Source organism: Cyprinodon tularosa, unplaced genomic scaffold (genome assembly GCF_016077235.1).
Source record: "Cyprinodon tularosa strain WSP-4 unplaced genomic scaffold, ASM1607723v1 ctg488, whole genome shotgun sequence".
NCBI classification, from domain to species: domain Eukaryota; kingdom Metazoa; phylum Chordata; class Actinopteri; order Cyprinodontiformes; family Cyprinodontidae; genus Cyprinodon; species Cyprinodon tularosa.
In genome coordinates this window covers 474,748-494,349 of record NW_024039216.1, presented here as the reverse complement: position 1 = coordinate 494,349, position 19,602 = coordinate 474,748, and the positions used below count along the sequence as shown (strand labels likewise).

Here is a 19,602-nt window from a genome sequence, read left to right as displayed (position 1 = left end):
CAATTCCTTGCCCTTCAAGGATTGGTCCCTCTCGGTTATAGGTCATTCCCTGCCTTGAGCATAGACATTTAATCAAATAATATTAAAATACACTGATACATTCAGATTTTGGGTTGTTCAATTACCTCTAAACTTTGGATCTCCAGTTTTAGGCAAAATTGTTTCTAGAACGACTCACTCCTGCAGAAACTCCAGGAAGTCAAAACTTTAAATGTTATTAGAACCAACAAGACTTGCAAGTCACTTTCATTTTTATAGCACTATTCATGAAAATGGTCCAAAGTGCCTTACAGAACATCAAAGAAAGGATAGAAATGAAAATAACAAAGCCAAAGCCTAAAAGCATTCATGAAAGCAAAATATGTTAAAGTATAGTTATTTAAGGCATAAAAGAAACAAATATTTCAAAAGTACTCACTCTAATGCAGACCATGGAATATTACTATATGCTGTGATCAATGCAATCACTTCTATTTGGCAGAAATTAAATTTTTATCTGATAAGAACCCATGTAAGCCATTTTAATTAAGAAGGAATATATCATGTAGGCCAGTAAATTATTTAAAGGAAGATTCTGAACTAATTAAAATGATTTTAAGTGTCTCCTGATGTATTTTTTCTGTGCTTGTTGCTTAATATGGTAATGTTTTTATAAAATAATACAGTTGAAATGATGCACATTATACATACAATGGGACGTTTCTCAGGGGTAAAAACATGGTACCTTGTAAAATCAGATTTTACGAAACTTGATGATAATAAAATATTACAGGATCCTGTTATTAGTGATGGCTACAATTGTGATAATGGTTTGATCTGATTTGCTCTTCATTATTGAAAAGCCTTACTTTCTGCTCAGACTTGTATACAAGTCAATGTCATCGTAGTGTAGTTACCTACTAACAATAGAAATTATCAGTATGCTTTGTCAGCTTTCTGTTTTGGACCTGAGGCATCAACAGAGTTGTTAACATTTTTAGATTTTTTTTCTCCAGTTCCCGCTTTTAATGATGTTGTTGCCAAACTTAAACTGAAAGCAGAGCTATAACAATGAGGAAGTAATTGACAAGATTACACAGGCAAAATGAAAAAATACGCCATTGCTGAGCTTAAAAGCCTGTCTGAAGCTATGGCAGTTCTGTGAACAAAAGCTGAGCTAAAGTTTGAATTGTTTCTTTTAATCTTAAAATTGAACTTGCTCATAAATCATATGGAATACTGTTTTGGGGATATATATAATATATGAAAATAAACTGTTTGCAACCATCCTGTATATTCCATGATAGGAGTTTGTAGGTTTTTTTTGTTCTTTTTTCTGTTCTTCTCAGTGCAACCGACATCTTTACAAAAAATAAAAAAAATGTCAACATCTGATAGTAAATTGGATGTATAAATAATAGGCCTCGACATCCATCTCTGCAATAACTGTGAAGCATAAATGCTGAAGATGTTAGCCAATGTTATTTACTGTTTTTCAATACACTCAGGTATACTGCAATCTAAGAAATGTTTAATGTCTATATAAACTGTCATATACCATCTGACACAAAAAAGTATATGTCCTACTTAATAAAATTAGGTAATACAAATAGTTTTCTGCCTGATGCTAAGATGGACTACATCTCCTTCATGCTACATCTTCTACAGCAAACTGTCTTCCTCATTCTTGTATCCTCCTTCAAAATCTACTTGATGAAATCTTTCACAGTCAAAAAGCAGCCTAGTTTCAGATGAAGCAGCGTCTTGATGTTTTCATCGTTATTGCTACGTGAACATCCTATCAAATATAATATTTTAACTGTTCGTAAAGTGTTTAACAGCTAATGCCTGTCATTGGGTGTAGGTCAAATCAATTAGCGGTAAAGTCTTTGTTTGCATGGATGTTATACATAATGAAAAATTTGCAGGGGGATGAGTACTGCATCATGGATTATTTTCAAATAGATTTGTGCTTATTTGAAAAAGATTAGTAATAGGATATACTTTGCTTGTTGAACAATTTATGAATGTGTGACAATTTTCTTGCTAATTAGAAGGCTGGCAAATTTAAACACACTATGTAAATGTCCAATGGGTCTGTGGTCAAATTTGATCAAGTTATAGGTGGGCAGTCTTCGAAATAGCAAGAGTTAATACAATGTAAGTCTTCTATTTGTATAATCTTTCAGCCATTCTCAACTTTTTTTTTTTTCAGAACCACACAGAAACCTCTGTGTCGTAAGATTAGATTACATAAAAGTAAGAAAAATTAATCCTAGGGTTGTTTGGTTTCAACTCTGATTTCATTCCATATCTACTTCAGCACAGTAGGTACTTTATAAAGTGTTTGGGCTTGAACAAAATCCAAAGCCCTTGCTTACACAGCAAAAAAAGAAATCTCATAAATTTTCTACCTGCGTTTCCCAGTCTGTGGTTTTTTGGCTCCATCCCTGCCGGATGCTTCCAGACACCGTGTTGAGAGCAGCTCTGGGATGTCTCAGAGCAAGCAGGCCAGGCAGGAGGTGTTGGCAGGGGAAGGAAGTGTTGACTTTCCCCCGTGGACTGTGCTCCATCAACTCTCTTTACCTAGCAGAGAGTTTCACTTTCTGGCTGGCCTACAGTCTGCTGCCAATCCCCAGTCAGCCTTCCCACACAATCATAAACCAACACTGGGGAAAATGGCTGCCTTCAAGTGGAAATGACTCTCTCACGCGATTGTGCACATGCTAACACAAGCACATTAATTCTAATCTGAGCAAATTAATTAACCATGCACACAAGATGCAGACTGTATGCTTTTAGCACATTAGCACCAAGTGAATACAAACACAATGTGATTTTTTTTCTTTCACATTTTGGAGAGAATGTGCAACTCTAGAAACTGTAGAGAAAGAGCATTTTAAAAGCTGCATAATTCTTTAAATGAGTTATTACAACCAGCACTCATTCACAATCAGATAACATTCAACCTGCAGGAGATGCTATCATCTTCTATAGAGAATAATCAACAAGCAATCCACCTTCTAACAGACTTCATAGCTTCATTGGCTGGATTGAGCTTTTGGCAAGAGGGAGTTTATTTCCCCCCTTTAATGAATACTTGGATGCTTTTTTTCTGCTTAGAGGATCTGCTAATTTATGTATTCATTCTTTTTTGTCTTGACTACAAAGGCAGAATGTGTCCCAGTTCTTTATGCATTTCCCTTAGCTGTTGAAGCTTGAGCCTAGTTGCCAAGCAAGACTGTAACTTCTGTAAACCTGCTCGTACTTCTCTGAAACAGATTTTTATTCTTTTCTTTTCTATATTTCTTTCAGCCATTATATAGCTTTACGAGATGTCTTAACAAGCCACAGTAACTCTAAGATTTCTTAATTGCTTATCAAAATGTTTTTTTTTTTTTTTTTTTTTTATTGTTTCTTAAGTAACTTTTTTTTTTGCTTTGCATTACCAGGAACCTGTTGTCCTTATCGGAAAGGTTTTTTTTCTAATCATTATCTTTTTTAACAAGGGGAGGGAATTATAATGTCTTTCAAATACTAGCATGTCACTCTGCAAACATATAAAATGATGAGACAGGCTGCTCTCATTCCCTCATTTAAATCCTCTAATTGTCAGTAATACTTGTGGCTGGTTGTAAATATTCTGGAGGGAATTAACAAAGCAGTGTAATCTCTTTAGGTTTTTGCAGCTTCTTGAATCTGCTAAGAGCTTCCTTTCCCAAATTGGATTCATAAAACTAAGCAGATTCCACTAAACTCATGCAAATGTGAACTCCTCCATCATTTATATCATATGGGAGTGTTTGGGAGTGGGAGTGACAGCCTTCTTTTTTTTTCTAAGGTCACAACTATCTTCTCTACAGACTCAAGTTTAGCAGATGTAGAGGAGCTCAAAAAGTTTAGAGAAGCACTTCAGGTAATATTGCAGATATATCCCCATGAAAGATAAGAAAGAACTGATAAGATGCCAATGTAAGACAAATGGGATCGAATGTACTGCACATTCTGTGCATTCTAGTTCTGAGCTCCCATTATATTCTCCTTCTTTTTCCGTGACTCTATCAACAAACTCATGTTACCAGGCGTAAATGATTTCTGCTTATAATGGCCAGCTTACAGTGTAAATATTGAAGTTTGGACAAAAAAAAAAAACACACAATAAAGGCTATTTGCAGCTACTATAAACCTTGAAAACCTGAAGGTTTTTTTATTTATTTTTTCTATTATTTTATTGATGCATCTTCTAAGATTTATGGTGGCAAATGTGAAACAGTCAAAAAAATACTGAAGAACCAGAGAACCAAGGTTTTAATCCAGCTTTGTTTGAACATAAAAGATGCTAAAGAAAGGCTTTTTAAATTCATTTTTTCTTCATTAATGAGTGAAACTGCGGGAACCGTCCTCTCCTCCAACATCTTTAGCAGCCTGAAGTTATTCAAACTATGAAAACAAGCTGGATGCTTCAACCTTTTTTATGTGGTTAACTTTTATTCAGTCTGTCAGATGTAGTAGACTGCAGACCTTGTACTGGCTTTTACTTAAAATAACGATTTATGCCCTTTTTTTACCTGTCAGTACAACAGACCTAAGGAATGATCCTGATCCATATTAAAAGAGGTCTGAACTAAGTAGTAAATCATCTGCTAATAAAACACAAGATCCTGAATTCTCATGATATACATGTTTGCTTGAAAGTTTATATACCTTCCCATTAAAGAAAATGATAAATTCACACATGTAATTCAAATAACCCAAAACTGGAAAACATAATAAAAGCATACTAAATGATAATCTAGTAAAATAGAATATTGATTTTGAATTTTTGTTTAAAGGTTTCAAGGTGGTTCTGACTACATCAATGGATTACCTGAGTCAACTCCTGTCTGTTGACTCTGTCTACAGACAGCTCTGTTCCCACTGTATGCCGATTGGAGGCCAGCTTTTTGAAGGCGATTTTAATTGCGTCGTTTGACGATTTGTTTGATGCGGGTCAGTGAGCCGTTCTGATGGTTTACAATGCAAAACAGATAACTCAGTGTGTGCAGTGGCTTAGCTTGGTTGGCAGGGACAATAAGCAAGCAGGCTGCTGACTTCTTGGCCGCGTTCTGTGAAGAGGCAGGCTCCTCATGATCGGTGTGGCCTGACTGGGAGACAATCAAGAAACACATATTCCTGCAGATTCCCCTGTCTTGCAGGCTCCAAGCTTGACAAGCCTGTCCTTAGGAATGGGAAGGTAGTGACTGGCAAGCAGCTTCCACCAGAAAAGGCACAACACCGCAACATTCACCACATGTTTTCAAACAGCACAACACGCAGCTATGGTGGGGATCTGGTCTTCAAATCAGAAGAGACAAGAAAATAGAACCCCAGGGGGCTCACTCTTGGTTTTTATCACCTCTGGTGAGACAGAGCTCCAAGGCCTACTAAGACCTGTATTTACTGTCTTTTTATTACTATATCTGGCACAAGGCCAAGGCGATGTCCTCATACAGGGTCATCCACCAACATGTTTGCTCAGTAAACAAACTGTAGAGGGTCCAATAGGGAGCTTTGGATATCCATATATTCAGATGCTTTAATTCAAGCCAATCAAAAAAATTATTGACCACAGTTGTCAGAGTAATATTAGCTGGAGGGGTTTCAAGGAAAGGTGTTCAGAGTCCTTGTTCTTGAAACTCATTGGGTATGCCTACCTGTTAACAAATCCAATAGAAAGTAGTGCAACTGGGAAAAAAGATGCCTGACAAGTTCCTTTATTGTGAAAGTGAATGGTGGCTGAGCGCAAAATAAAAACACAAAATATGCAAAAACCAACAGAGCAAAATACCAAGGTCGCCATCTGTTAGCCATCTTTGACCCCTACCGGTTCTGTGTGTACTGTTAGTGTATTTATAATCAAGATAGTTAAATATGTATATAATAATAATAAAGATGTTTATGAAATATTTATTAGATTAAATGTATTTTTGATAAAAGCTAAGAAATAAAAAAAAGGTGAACTCTATGCTGATCCAAAAGGAATATGTACATCCAGGTCAATTCATAAATATCTTCTTTTAAACTCTGATGATGTTAATTAATTACACCCATAGGAGATATTATTGTTAGTAGTGCATAGGGTCATTATATATTTACAGGTGAAAGAGACTCCTGTCAGATAAATCCTAAAACCAGGCTCAGCTTTGAAAATCAGCACAAAGCTAGAAGTTTGTTTCTTATCAGGAAGATTGTTGGTTCAAAGAACAAAGCAGATACAGAAGTAAAAGGTCTACGTGACATTTTTAAGAGCTCCACCACTTGCATGGCTCACTGTGCAGCTGCATAAATGAATACGTGAGGAGTACACTGCTGTCCTTGTTTATTTGTAAGTAGCAGTACAGATGGGTATACCGTGGACTTTAAAGACATGCTGTACACCCTCCTTACTGGGCTACTACTGAGTTCCTCTCAGCTGCTGGGGATGCTGCATCAGTAGCTACCCACCTGTGAACACTGTCAAATGTTCTGTTTAGAATGCACAAATTGGCTGCCGTGGGGAATTCAGCTCTGGTCTTTGTCATGTGGATATGCTCTGTTTTTTCTTTGTTTTAACACATTGTGTTACTTTAAAATGCCACCAGCCCTAGCATTGAAAAAAAAGACAAAATACAGGTTTATTGTAGAATATCTGCATCAGTCACACAATAAGATACTTTATTCTTTGGTTTGCTGTGAATGAAAATATGAGAACAAAATAGTTGTTGCATAGTGTTATTTATCAGGGCAAGCAAGGCTTTTCTCAAACTGGGCTATTCTTCATCTCATATACATTATATTAGCCTATTAGGCTGCAGTTCAAGGTGGCTGTCTGGATTCTAGGTTAGATTCCCTTCTAGATGTTACAGTAGTGGTAAGCTGAGGAGATTTTAATGTCTGGATGGAATCAAGACATTAGCAATCATGCTGGTTCATTTCACTAAATAAGCATTTTAAATGAATATGATTTATCAATAATTAAGTTAAAAAAGGTAAATAAAATAATTTTTTTAACTAGTTATATGTAATATTTGAGCTAACTGAGGAATTAAGCTTTGGATTTTAATTATTTTATTTATGGATATAAAATTATGGAATTTCTGACTTCTTGGTAATGGTGCAGAAACCCAAAAAGAATCCCTTAATAGTAATCCTTCAGTGATGCATTACAATTATTTTATCTGATTATTATAGAAATGAGGAGATTGGCAAAGGATTCCGCAAATGTTGTTTATACTAAATAAATAATATGCACACATGGTAACATGTTAAGCTTACTGAAACTTGTTGTGTTGACAGAATCACACACCCTGGTAATCTTGAAAACCTGATGAATCTAAGTACACAAAGAAAGAAATGTGGAGAGCCTTAAAATAGAGGATTTTGAAAAAGATCTGTGAACTTGATCATCACCTCACTGTGTTTTTAGACCAAGGAACCACATGTAGCAAATCTGAGAAAAAGGAAAAGTGACCAAAACGGGGGGAATTTAAAAGAAGTAGAATCACAGAGAACTCATAAGTCCAAATCACAAATTCCCTTCATGAATCCCAACAAAAAATCAAACAGAACAGCCTTAAAATGATGGTTCAGTCGACAGCCTGACTGATCCTTATAACGCACACTAGACCAAATTTACACTTGCACTGTTGCTGACAGAGCAAATTTTGGATGCTGCCGACAGGCTAGAATGCAAAGCAACAACCAGAGTTAAAACACTTTCTCATATCTGAGAAAAACAGAAAGAAAATACAATACCAACAAAGAACACCGAGACTCCAATTCCCTAACAGGAAACTAAATTTCATTTTAACTTTGACCGTGCAGAAATTGCCACCAAACAGCTCAGTGGTGGCTGGCACGTGGCACTGTTAGTTCATTTGGGAACGGCCCAGATTCTATTATAGCTCTGAGTATAAACAAGGCCACTTAATCAGTCAGCTCGCTGGGCCCACACACTTCGTCCCTCAGGCTGAAATCACTGCTAACCATGCTTAAATCATTACTAAGGCTCTCTCCTCACTTCCTTATTTACTCTGCCTGGCAAGGCGACACTCAGCTGAATATTTGAATTTCCCATCATTGTTATTTACCATTTCCCTGATCTGCACTACATAGCCGTTAACTAAGAATAGCAACGAGGGAGATTTAAGATTTATATTTACAATCACTGGAAATATAGATAGTTACATAATGTGAATCACATATAAAGCTTTTTAATCATGTATGCAGAATTCAATGATTGCTCTGCTTAATTGCAACGGCTTGACAATCGGAAGCAAGAAAATTGGAGTATTGAGATTTTTAACATTACAGATCATTTGGCATTAGTCTATTACACATATGTCAATAAGCTATACCATGATGAGTTTATTTTAGGTTTAGAGAACACAGAGAACCTCTGCAATTATTGATATTTGTTTCTACCAGCTCCTCAAGCAGAGACTGAAACTGTTCTGGTTTGACAAACCGGTCAACCTTAGCCAGATTGGATTGAAAGCATCAATTATTTTCTCAGATCCTCAATTGTATTTTATGTCTGGGGCATTTTAACACATGGATTCACCTTACTTTGAACCATTTTTATTTTAGCTCGTTCTGCGTTTTGGACTCCTGCATTGAGTTGCATCAATCTTCAAATCAGCTCTGACCAGACTCACTGTCTCTTAAGAGAAAATCAAGTATATACCTGTATAAGACTTTTTTCAACATTGGCTTTTCTTCCAGTAAGCATTCCACAAACAATAGATATACCTATAAAATGACTGATATTATGGTTTGCTAGTTGCTTGGAAGGGATGAATATCATTTGAGAGATATAAATAATGTTTCTAAAATCATCTTTCTAAATTCACATTCTTTTCTGCATGGAAGTTGGTTTTAATCAGCTTGCTACTTTTAACAGGGAGTTTAACTGATCAGCTTAAAAAAACAGCCTGCTGAAGTTGCTGCTTTGGGGTAAAAACCTGATCACTAAAGTGCGGAGCGTGTGAGGAACACGTTGTTGTTCATGAAATCAGCAAACAGCAGAAATGTGAGTCATGAGAAATGTAAATCAGTGAGCAGAATCTGTTTTTGGTTGTGTAAAAAAGAAAATTACTTTGTTTAGACCTTAATTGGTTTTCTTATGCTTGTTTTTCTGCTGTGCTGATAAAAGTAATAATGTTTTAACAAGCTAACACACTTCTGTCTTTCCCCAGATTTAATTTCATCACACCTTTTCAGGTACTCTTCTCGGGACGCACAGCTTATCTAGCCTGAAAAAGCAATTAAAAGTTGTTGTCAATCTGGAGCTAGTCGTTTGATTTGATGCTCACCAAGTCTGTCAACAATACTTGACAGAAGCTTCGCAGTAAGCTTAAATATCAGAGAAAAACAAAAGTTTTTTACTGATTCTGTTCAAAAAGAGAGGTCTGTCAACAGGCAGAACCTTAAAAGAGTCTAAAATACTATGAAAGACCTCTGTGCCCACTTTAGGAAATGCCATACTTGATTGACTTAAAGAACTATTGAGCACCTTTACTTATGTGACACTGATTTGAAGATTGTTATAAAAAGAAATCCTTTTCATCTGAAATCAGGACTCCAGGCTTTAGAGGTAGAGTACTGTTCATACATTGGTCCAGTGGGGCTCTGGTTCAAGTACGGCAGGCAACCCAAACTGTTCAAAGAGCTACATTGGAACAAAAAAACAACAAACTAATCTGTTTGGGGCTGCAAAAATTTAGAAGTCTTATATAAAGCTCATATAGCAACACCGCCCTTCACCGCGTGGTTAAGGTTTTGTTTTATTGATGAAATTATGGAAACATGGTGGACGTGTTTCTGTTGGCAGGAGTTGATTGAGTCATAAGGAACCAAGCAGGAACTGAAATCCATGAGAAAATTGCCCTGTACCATCAAAATCTAACATCCTCTGTCACCAGCGTTTCTTACTGTTATTTTTATATTTAGGATTTGGGGAAAAAATGGAAGAAAGTTTACTTACCTGCATCAGAGCGCTACCTGTCCGATCTGTGAACGGTTTTCCATGCTTGCAATAAAACTAGCGAGTTTGGAGATGCAATCCACTTATTAAATCTATCTTTGCTCTTCTCTAATTTATCCAGAAGTTCTGCAATCACATTTTTTCTCTCACTCCCAGCTTTGTGATTGGCTGCATATTTAGCTTGCCTTCCCTGGAAGTGCCTTTCCAAATTACTCTTTCTTATTTTTTGACAACCTCTCATTACAAAGCAAAAATGCTGGCAATCTGTCTGCATTGATATGAAAGCAAATGATTTAGTCTATATTTCTTTGAATCTTCTGTTCTCATCAGCTACCTTACCCTTTGGGATCCACTGTCAGACACGCACCCGCCGATTTGTTTGCCTGGCACCGCCCCATGCTAAAACGTTTGTTGCAGGCTAAGGCCACTGATTTCAGTGACGCAAATTTCTGTTGAAAGAAATGTTTACATTTATTGTTTAAATGAATTTATCATACAAATAATAACAGCATAGGAAAACATAATGAGTGGTTGTTTGACCTCCTGCACACCATATTAAAGTAAACAAAAAATATAGATTTTCATACATTTTTGAAAAAGCTCCAGGGAGCTGTAAGGGGGTATTAAAGAACTGCTTCAACTCCGGAGCCGCGGGTTGCCGGCCCCTGAAGTATGGCTTAACCAAAAGGATGAGGCAGTGTAAGTTCATGTCATGCACACATGTGAGTGGGGATGCCTTTAGTACTGACTCCTGCTGCAGTCCTCACTGTGTAAAAATGTAATTAAAAAAATGCTCCACCGAAATACTCTCACTTCTGCTGGCATCCTTGGTCTTAATAATCTACCACACTTTTTTTCCTCCATTGAACTTTCCAACAGGCTTAGGTTCAACAATCTGTAAGCAGGCAGCTTATTCCGAAATTATTTTTATGGCTTTCCCCTCTTAAGGAAATGATACAGAATCACTGAAAGTTACTATTTTGCTGGATTACTGTCAAATAACAGTGTTTGTTTGTTTGTTTTTGTTTTTTTTAAATCTGGGAACTGCTGAACAAGTTTATAATGAACAAGAAATAATCAAAAAAACAAAAATAGATTAAAGCTAAAAGGAGCAAAATAACTAAAAGTACTTTTGAACATCTGCTTTCTGGTGTAAAACTGAACCTCTGTTAGAAGAACGAGAGCTTTGACTGAGAATGTGTGGCAGCCAAATATTTGGAGCCCCAGAAGCTTGTGCTGGCCCTGAGTTAATGCAATTTGCTGTAAGAGGATTTGGCAGCAAACACATTTTGAATGGCTTGTTTTCGTTTTTCTTTTAGCTATTTAGTTACAATTCTGCCATCTGAACAAACTCTCTCACAGTTTCAAAGTTTTGGAGTAAGAATGCAAGAATAAACCAAAAATCCAGAAGTGTATGAATCTTTAAGAGTAAGAAAGATGTTTTTTGGATGTAAAAGACAGACTTATTTTAACTTGAACTTATCCTGTCTTTCTTTTCCTTGTGCTGACTTTATTCTCTAATGCATTTTCCATTGTTGGAAAATGCTGAAGGAAAAAAGTATTTAATAATAAAAAAAAAACAAAAGGCAGTGACTTGCTTGACGAAGAAATATCTTCTAAGCTCGTTGTTACGCTAGCAGAAAAGTGGTTCTGCATAATGGGGGATTATGGCGCTGAGAGTCACATATCGTAAAGTCCTGCCTGCTGCGCTGTGATTGGTCCCTGCCAGATTTATTTAGAGTCTATAGTGGTTTACTAAACTGAATAATGCTCCATGTAATTCAGTCTGGCTGAATATCCCTCCCCTCTCAAGGATGGCACACACGGTTGTGTTGCACCAGCAAATATGGATATCAATATTAATAGTTAAAAACAAACATGGTGTCGGTGAGGTAAAAATTTGCATTTAATAGTTTATTTTTAGTTTATAATTAATAATTTCACTGAAGAAATATGTAATTGTTTGTCTATGATGAAAAATGCTTTTATAAATTTACTGAATTTATTGCCAGTTGAATAGAATTTTGAACATTTACTAGCAATAATTTTGACACTTTTAATGTATTGAAAGTGAAAGATCAGATTTTTTTTGTTGCAAGATTGTTTATTTATTTACATTCAATGGTTCACGTGACTGATCCTAATGTTGGAGCGTTGGACATGCCTTGTAGTCACGTTGGTCTAATTAAGAAAGAAAACCTGCAGCCACACGGACCTTTCTGGAACCAGTTTGAGCCTCCTGGTCTAATGCAAACAGCACATACTGTACTCTTAATGATCCCTGTTCTAGTAGCCCAAATCTAAACTTCATCTAGAAAAGATAAACAACGGATCCCTTACAGAAACTGCAGAATTTTTTTGCCATTATAGCGCTAACAAACTGCGACATCCTGCATTAAAAGTTGACCATCTGTTGAGAGCAATCCAAACTTAAGGTGCACCCCTGGCTTGAGGTGTGTTCCTCTGGTGAGAGTTGCGTACCATTTCTGTGTAAAAATTATGGAGCTGCTGCCTGACCCAGGGAAGAGTAGAAATTCAGGCTTCAAATTTTTCTGTCTCCACCTGCAGTGCAGAAAGCCCTACCTATTTAACTGGTGCAACTTTAAAGAAAGAGACAAACCGTTTGGTCAGAAGGGGAGGTGAGAGTACTTCACCAGTACTACAGTGGCAAATTGGAAGGAAAATTATAGTAGAAAGATTCTTATTTACAAAAGTTGGAGGTTCTGGGCCCCTACTCTAAGCTGGACCCAGCACAACAGACCCGGTTGTACTGTACCTAGGAAAACTGACCCGGTTGTACTTACCCGCCAGCAGGTGTACTGCTTTGCCATCCACAACACAAACTATGAAGTTTGCCAATAAAACCAGTGTGGTGCTTCTCATATCTACAATGATGATATACTTTACAGATAGGATTCACAATATGACACAGTGTTGCTCCGGGAATAGTATAATCATGAACACCAGCCAACCAAGGAGATTATAGTGAACAATCTCACTTAAAAACATTCCCAAAGTCACCACCCTGTAGATACTCAACTGTCCATCTCATAAAAAATGTCCTTACAGTATATACATGCTACATCGTCATGTACATATTTCTTCCTTCTCTTTAGGAATGTTTTTCAGCTGCTATAAGTGTTCCACTTGATCTGCCTTATCAGTTTAAGTGTTTATCTCTTTTTTTTTATCAAGAATGTAGTCTTGATTCTAAATGTTAGTTTTAGTTTTCATTTTTTATGTCTGATTTCATAAAGAATTTCCAAACACACCAACCACGTTTTTATTCCTCTAGAGAGTGTTTAAATTATGTCCATGTCCAATAAATGTGCATTCTGAGCTAGAGCTAAAGCCCTAATGAAAATAAAGACTCTTGATTGCTGATTGACATACTAATCAGCAGAGACAGTTTGGAGAGATAGCAGGCCCTATATGTGATCATGCAAACAAACGCAGTGAGCCTGCATATGCAGCAGTAACCAAAGGTAAACCCTGAGCAAAAATCTACTAATGGAATCACATAATTCGCTCAGCAGTTCGCCATTAAAAATTGTACCCTCAGGTAATTGCTCCCAACCAAGTGTTTCCTCTCTTTGTTAAAACTGGAACACAAGAGTTAATGGGTCTTTGCCCTCAGGCCGAAGTTCCCCCCATGGCTGAGTCTTAAAAACCTTCATATCAAATTGCTACTGGCTGTGGAAAAGATGCATTCAGCCCTAATACTCTACAGCCTTAACCAGGCAGTCTTGATTCTCTGTTAGAAGCATGCAAATTAGGCTTAACTGGAGCGCTCCAATTTAAGCCCTCCTGAATTTATGAAGTTATTCAGAACCTCTCAGGATAAAGAAACATGCTTGTTATCAGACAAGGATGAAAGTGGAAACAACACTTTCAGAAAAAAGGGAAGAACTTCACTGATGACTTCTGGGGCTTCTGTTTTTATAATGACATTCTCTGACTTTCACCTTCAAACTGCTTGTCAAATTATGATCTTACCACTGATTAACATGTAAGAAAGATGAGACATTTAAAGAAATTTTAACAAAAGGGGTTCGCAGTTTGGAAACAGTAGGACTTAACAGCAGGATGATTTCAAATATCCAACAGGGTAATATTGACTAATTAGAACCACTGAAGACAAAACTTAACAGAAAAAGATGTTAACAGTAGAGTTGCACTAATCAGACTTGTGTGGCCTTTCCAAACATCTTTGTAAAGCTGTGATAAACAAAAAGTACAATATCAGACTTTGAGCTGTGGTCAGAACTTCAATTAAGAAAAAAATAAAAAAATTACTCTTAAATTAATTATTATTATTAGGAGTCGAGTTGAAATAATATCATTTAATTCATCTTCACCTAGTAGCAGTGTCCATACTAAAGGATGTTATTGTTGGCACAGTGTTTCAGTACAAGTGCTCATCAGGCCTAATATTGAATGATTGTGCCTGTTTGTCTGTTTGTAGTTCAGCTGTTTCTTTCTTCTTCTTTTTTAAGGCACTATTGGCTTGTTTTGTTGGGTTTTTTTTTCTCAAATCAGGATTGGCCACATTGAGGACTAAGGAATCTGGACATGGGTCATGCGCGTTAACCACTGTGTCACCGACGCACGCCTCATGGTTAAGCACCTTTCTAAGTGATCAGTTATTACTTTAGATATCAGGGGAGAAAAAAATGTAGTTTGTGGTCAAAACTTGATCGACCACACACAGGGCAAGTTTTGTTGATTAAAGCAGAAAATTCTCTGTCTAGGGAAGCTAAACATTAAGTTACTCCGGCAGCAAAACCCCCCAGATTAATGCTCTGTGTGGAAGGTCTCACTTTAGCTTTATGATCATTGGAGGAGGGTCGTTCAGAATTACCGGCTGTCAAAATCTGGGTTTTCATCAAAAGTGGCAGACCAAACTTTTAAAGTAAGGAGCTGCTAAATATGTCAGCATTTTGTGTCTCAAGTTGTTTTTCTTAAAACCCAGCTTTACCCATTGTATTAAGTTTGCTCATTCCATGTTTAACTTTGTTTCATCAAAGATTTTTTTTTTTTTCCATCCATTTTCTGTCATGCCTATCCCAAGCGGGGTTGCGGGGGTGCTGGTGCCTATCTCCAGCTGTCTACGGGCGAGAGATGGGGTATACCCTGGACAGGTCGCCAGTCCTTCACAGGGCATTTTTGTTTTTCATCATTTCTTAAAAATGCAGCATCTTGCACGTTCATCTAGTCCTTGGATAAGTTGCACTCTTGAGAAAATCTTGTTTTTAAGATGATTATTATTATTTACTGGGCTCCGGTGAACTGAAAAAAGAAAACTGATTAGATCAGACAGAGCCAAAAGGGGAAAAAAAGTTGATCTAAAGCAAAATACCACAAGTTAAGATTCTAGTCAAGGTTCTTATATGTGATGCTACTGTATGTATGGAGGGTTATAATCAATTCTAGTAAATTGCATGTTCCTCAGAAATGTTTTTTTTTTTTTTTATCCTTTACTTTAACCAAGTATCTGAATGTCCTAAATCTATTAAACTCTATTAGTTGTTTTACAGGTATTTATTTTTTATCCTTGATCTAACTGAAGTGAGAATAGATCAAAGCAAGTAAATACTTTTCTGTAACTTCACCCTCCTCTTTTTCCATTTTGTTGATGGACATCTAAACTAAGTAATTCCCCCGAAATACAACAGAGAGTTTCAGTTAAACTTTGGATGATGAAATGAAAACACACTGTGCTGCAATAACAGAATCATCAGCTTATCATTTATACTGGTAAACAATTAGACTTAGACTTACTTTGGCAACTTTTATTTTCATTTTGTATACACAGAGTGTATACACAACACATTTAATTTTGTACAGCGTTCAGACACTTTATGAGCAGCAGCAATTACTGAGAAAAGTCATTGAAGGTATACAAGGATGTTAGAAAATACATAGAGTTTAGCTATACCACATAATCATTAATTGAAATCTCAGTAAAATAAAATTAACAGCTTTCAGGAAGCAAATTTAATAAACTTATAATATATGATAAATATATAATTATTGGACTATAAATGTTGTGATCCAACAAGCGGAAGTTAATTCAAAATTCCTGATACTACAAGCTGGAAGGATTTATCTCCTGAATTGTAGAGCAAGAACTGTAATATTCACCATAGCTAGCTCTACGAATTAGTGATTTTAGTTTTCTATTTTTAAACCTGCAATTTCTTTCAGCCAAAATTTACATCTTATGAGTAAAGTCTAAATTTGATTTGTCAGAGCTGGCAAAAAGCCATTACGGTAATTTAAGTGATAAAAACAAACAACAACACAAAAACATAACTATTTTTAATGCCTTTAATTCAATATATTCATTATTTTTAAAAAGCATATTTGGGTGAATATCTTTGGCTGGTGCACTAGTGCTATACTTATGTTAAAAAGAAGGAGAAAGCTTAATGGTTAAGAGACAAAAAAATAATTAGCATTGAACTGATGAAACCTACAATTTTACTTTGACTTGTTTTGTTCTTAAGCTGAACAGTTTATGAGTCTCAGAGGTACCCATAACAGTAGCCTACAAATGAAGGCCCTCAGCATAAAAGTAACAAACCAACATATAATCGTTCCCACTTAAAGTAAATAATGTAAAAAGGAAAAGAGCAACATGATCTATTTTTTGATAACACTGAAAAAACTGTCACCCAATGTGAAAATAAAACAATCAGTGTTCCAATTAGATCTTGCTGCAGAGAAATTTTCTGAATTATTACATAACGCCTCAATTTAATGCCAGACTGATAAAGATGTTTGTCAGTTTACCAGCAACATAGTTGAATTTTAAAATGTTTACCTTGTAATAAAGTAAGATTTTTTTTTCTTTAGTTTGGTAGTTTCATGTCTTGGCACTATAACTCCTGCATCCTAAAAGAAGTAAAACGTGAGAAAAAAGGTGGTGCCAAGCAAAGCCTTGAGGTATCCCACAAGACCCAACAGTCAGTAACTGCTATCTTAACCCAATTGTCGTCAAAAAGAGAGGTAGACTGTAACAGATTTTTAAAAAAACAACCAGATATTTTAGAGCTTATTTATGTTTCTTTTAATGCAGAGGAGTTTCTGTTTCAAGGAAGATAGTCTTAATGAGCAGCCTCTCCATAAAAACAAATTTTTTTGTTCTTTTGGGATAAGGTGAGCCATACCAAAGAGAAGTATACCCCTTGAATACTAATTTACAGAAATTTTATTTTTTCAATCAAGTACCAAAAGGCAAACCTTATCCCACAAAAGGCCAAAGTTTGTTTCTATACTGTTTCTAATAATTTAATACTATTAAAGCTCACATTTCCATTATCCAGAGTATAAAATACAGTCACCTGGTGAAGAAATGGAGACGACATAAAAACAGAAGAAATACATCAACCCCCTGCTGAAGAGAATAAATCTGTTTTTTATTGACTCTCATGACCTTCATACACTTACAGGAATGAACTACAGCATCATGGTAAAAAGAAAGTGATTCATGCAACATAGGTTTTCGTTTTCTGTTTTGTGTGTTTTAGAATTCCTCTCATGAGAAAAACTGCAGAGCATTTATCTGCTCTGCATTATTTTCAACCAGACTGACTATACAGAGTTTGGGTCAGTCTGGTAAGGATAAGACTGTCCTATATAAAGATGACTGGATTAATCACAGTGCTGGAGGGGAAAGTTGTGCCAAACTTGCACCACATTTACCCATAATGCAGCAGCACATTTCCTTAACCACAACAGCAACTAAGATGTTTTAGTGTTGCCGTTTATTATGTCATCAATGAGCTGAATATAGCTTTAACATTTCATCAACTTTCTGACGTGAAAGCTTTCCTTAAATAATTTGCTTTTCTTTTTCATATTTCCATTACCCGGAGTGATTCTAACTAGATTTGGTTTGTAATTTTTTTTTCTTTTAACCTGAAATATATCTGTTTTTTTATTTCTTCTTGTCAGAGCATTGGATATGTTGGCTGTTCATTTTCAAAGGGATTTTATTTGATACAGTTTTATTCAAGTACCACTGTAAGCGAGTTCCTTACCTATTTCGTGCTATACTCCATGTAAATTCAGAGCAGCTTTATCAGGAAGATCTGCTTCTTGACGCTTTATTCCATTTTCTCAGTAAGACTTTGTTCTCTGAAAAAGTTTTCATCCTGAACCACTTTGTTTTTCAATTTCTTCCAGGTCAGTTTCTCTGGGTTAATAGTTCAGCCTTTGGAGGCCCCTGGGTGTTGAGCCCGTGGCTGTGGGGAGGTGAAGGGCCATGCAGCCTGGACATGGCTGTGTTTTTCCATCCCAGACAAAGTGGACAGTACACCGTCTGGGTCATAGAGAGAGACAAGCCACCTGTTGCCTTCTTCTCTACTGACACGCTGCAGCGCATCACAGGGTAAGTTGTTCGCTGGATTTGTTTTTTTGTTCTTTTGAAAAAGCATTAAACATGTTTGCACAAATCTGTTCAGCTCTGTGTAAAAAAAAGAATCAGACTCAAATTAGGTTAAAAGCAAACACACTGACAGAGGCACACTCATTCTGCCCTTGCTGTTTTCATGGGATTAACATACCAGTCAGGCGATGTCAGATACACCTAATTAAAATTACTGAGTGTTCTCCTATTATCGCAGGAGTTTTAGACTTTTCCCACTTTTGTGTATGTTGCATCATTGTAAACATGTCTGCATTCTGATTTTCTACTTATCTTTGCTTTCACAATAGCAGCTAAAACATAAATAAAGAAGGAAAAGAAATATAAAATCAAAATAATCCTAGCGTAAATTTCTTTTTAAGCGTTTATTATTTTATGATAAATATTTGGTTTAAAACAGAAAACAGTGTTTTATATATAAATGATAAAAGAAAAAGGTGTTTAGTATTCAGAAAAGGGACATATAACGAAGGAGCGATTTTTAGAGATTGGGATGCTATATTTGAATACATTATTCGGAGGTTAAGTAGTTTTTACTTGAACTAAGTGGATGTTTATTGTGGGTCAAGGCACTGATCATCAATTATTGCGCTAGTACAACCTTCTTTTAAAACAAATACCTAATTACCACATGTTCTGTGCTGCTCTCAGTGGGCTTTTGATAGAGACGATGGATCTGAGCATTGTTTTTTTTAGGATGAATGTACTTTAGATTATTGCTTGTAAATCAAATGCTATAATTCAGTTTCATGCTGTTTTTGTGTGTAATCTCTAAAGTAATTTATCTCATGTGGAATGGCATGCTTTGTTTGTGTCCTGCTTCTTAAAGTTTTGGTTTGCTGGAGAAATGCACATTAACATTTGTGTGGTTATGCAAGCATTCAGGCCTCTGAATGCTGTTAAGGGAGAGTAGCAGGGAAGCGCTCATTACGCCCGTGACGAATTAGACTGTGCATTGTGTTCACTCTCATTTGTAGTCAGACGCTGCTGCCCACCCACACCATCTCTGCCAGCCGGAAACTCACATGAACACATTTCTGGTGCATTGGGAGGGTGCCTGATTCATAAGAAATACGGGCAAAACAACATCTAGAAGAGCCGCTTGCGGACATTAGAAAAGATGGTTTGGGTACTAATTATTTATCTCTGCCTTTCATTTCATATTCGTTATAACAGATTTTCCTAATTC

The 19,602-nt window shown here is 36.3% G+C and overlaps 1 protein-coding gene across 1 annotated transcript in view; it reads left to right on the top strand.

The window, feature by feature from the left end:
- The window catches only part of alk (ALK receptor tyrosine kinase), a 293,190-nt gene that overhangs the window by 76,881 nt on the left and 196,707 nt on the right, over window positions 1-19,602 (top strand). Inside the window, exon 2 of the mRNA XM_038302349.1 lies at window positions 18,173-18,377. Coding sequence (XP_038158277.1) covers window positions 18,265-18,377 — 113 coding nt within the window. The 5' untranslated portion in view covers window positions 18,173-18,264. The remainder of the gene's footprint in view (window positions 1-18,172; window positions 18,378-19,602) is intronic.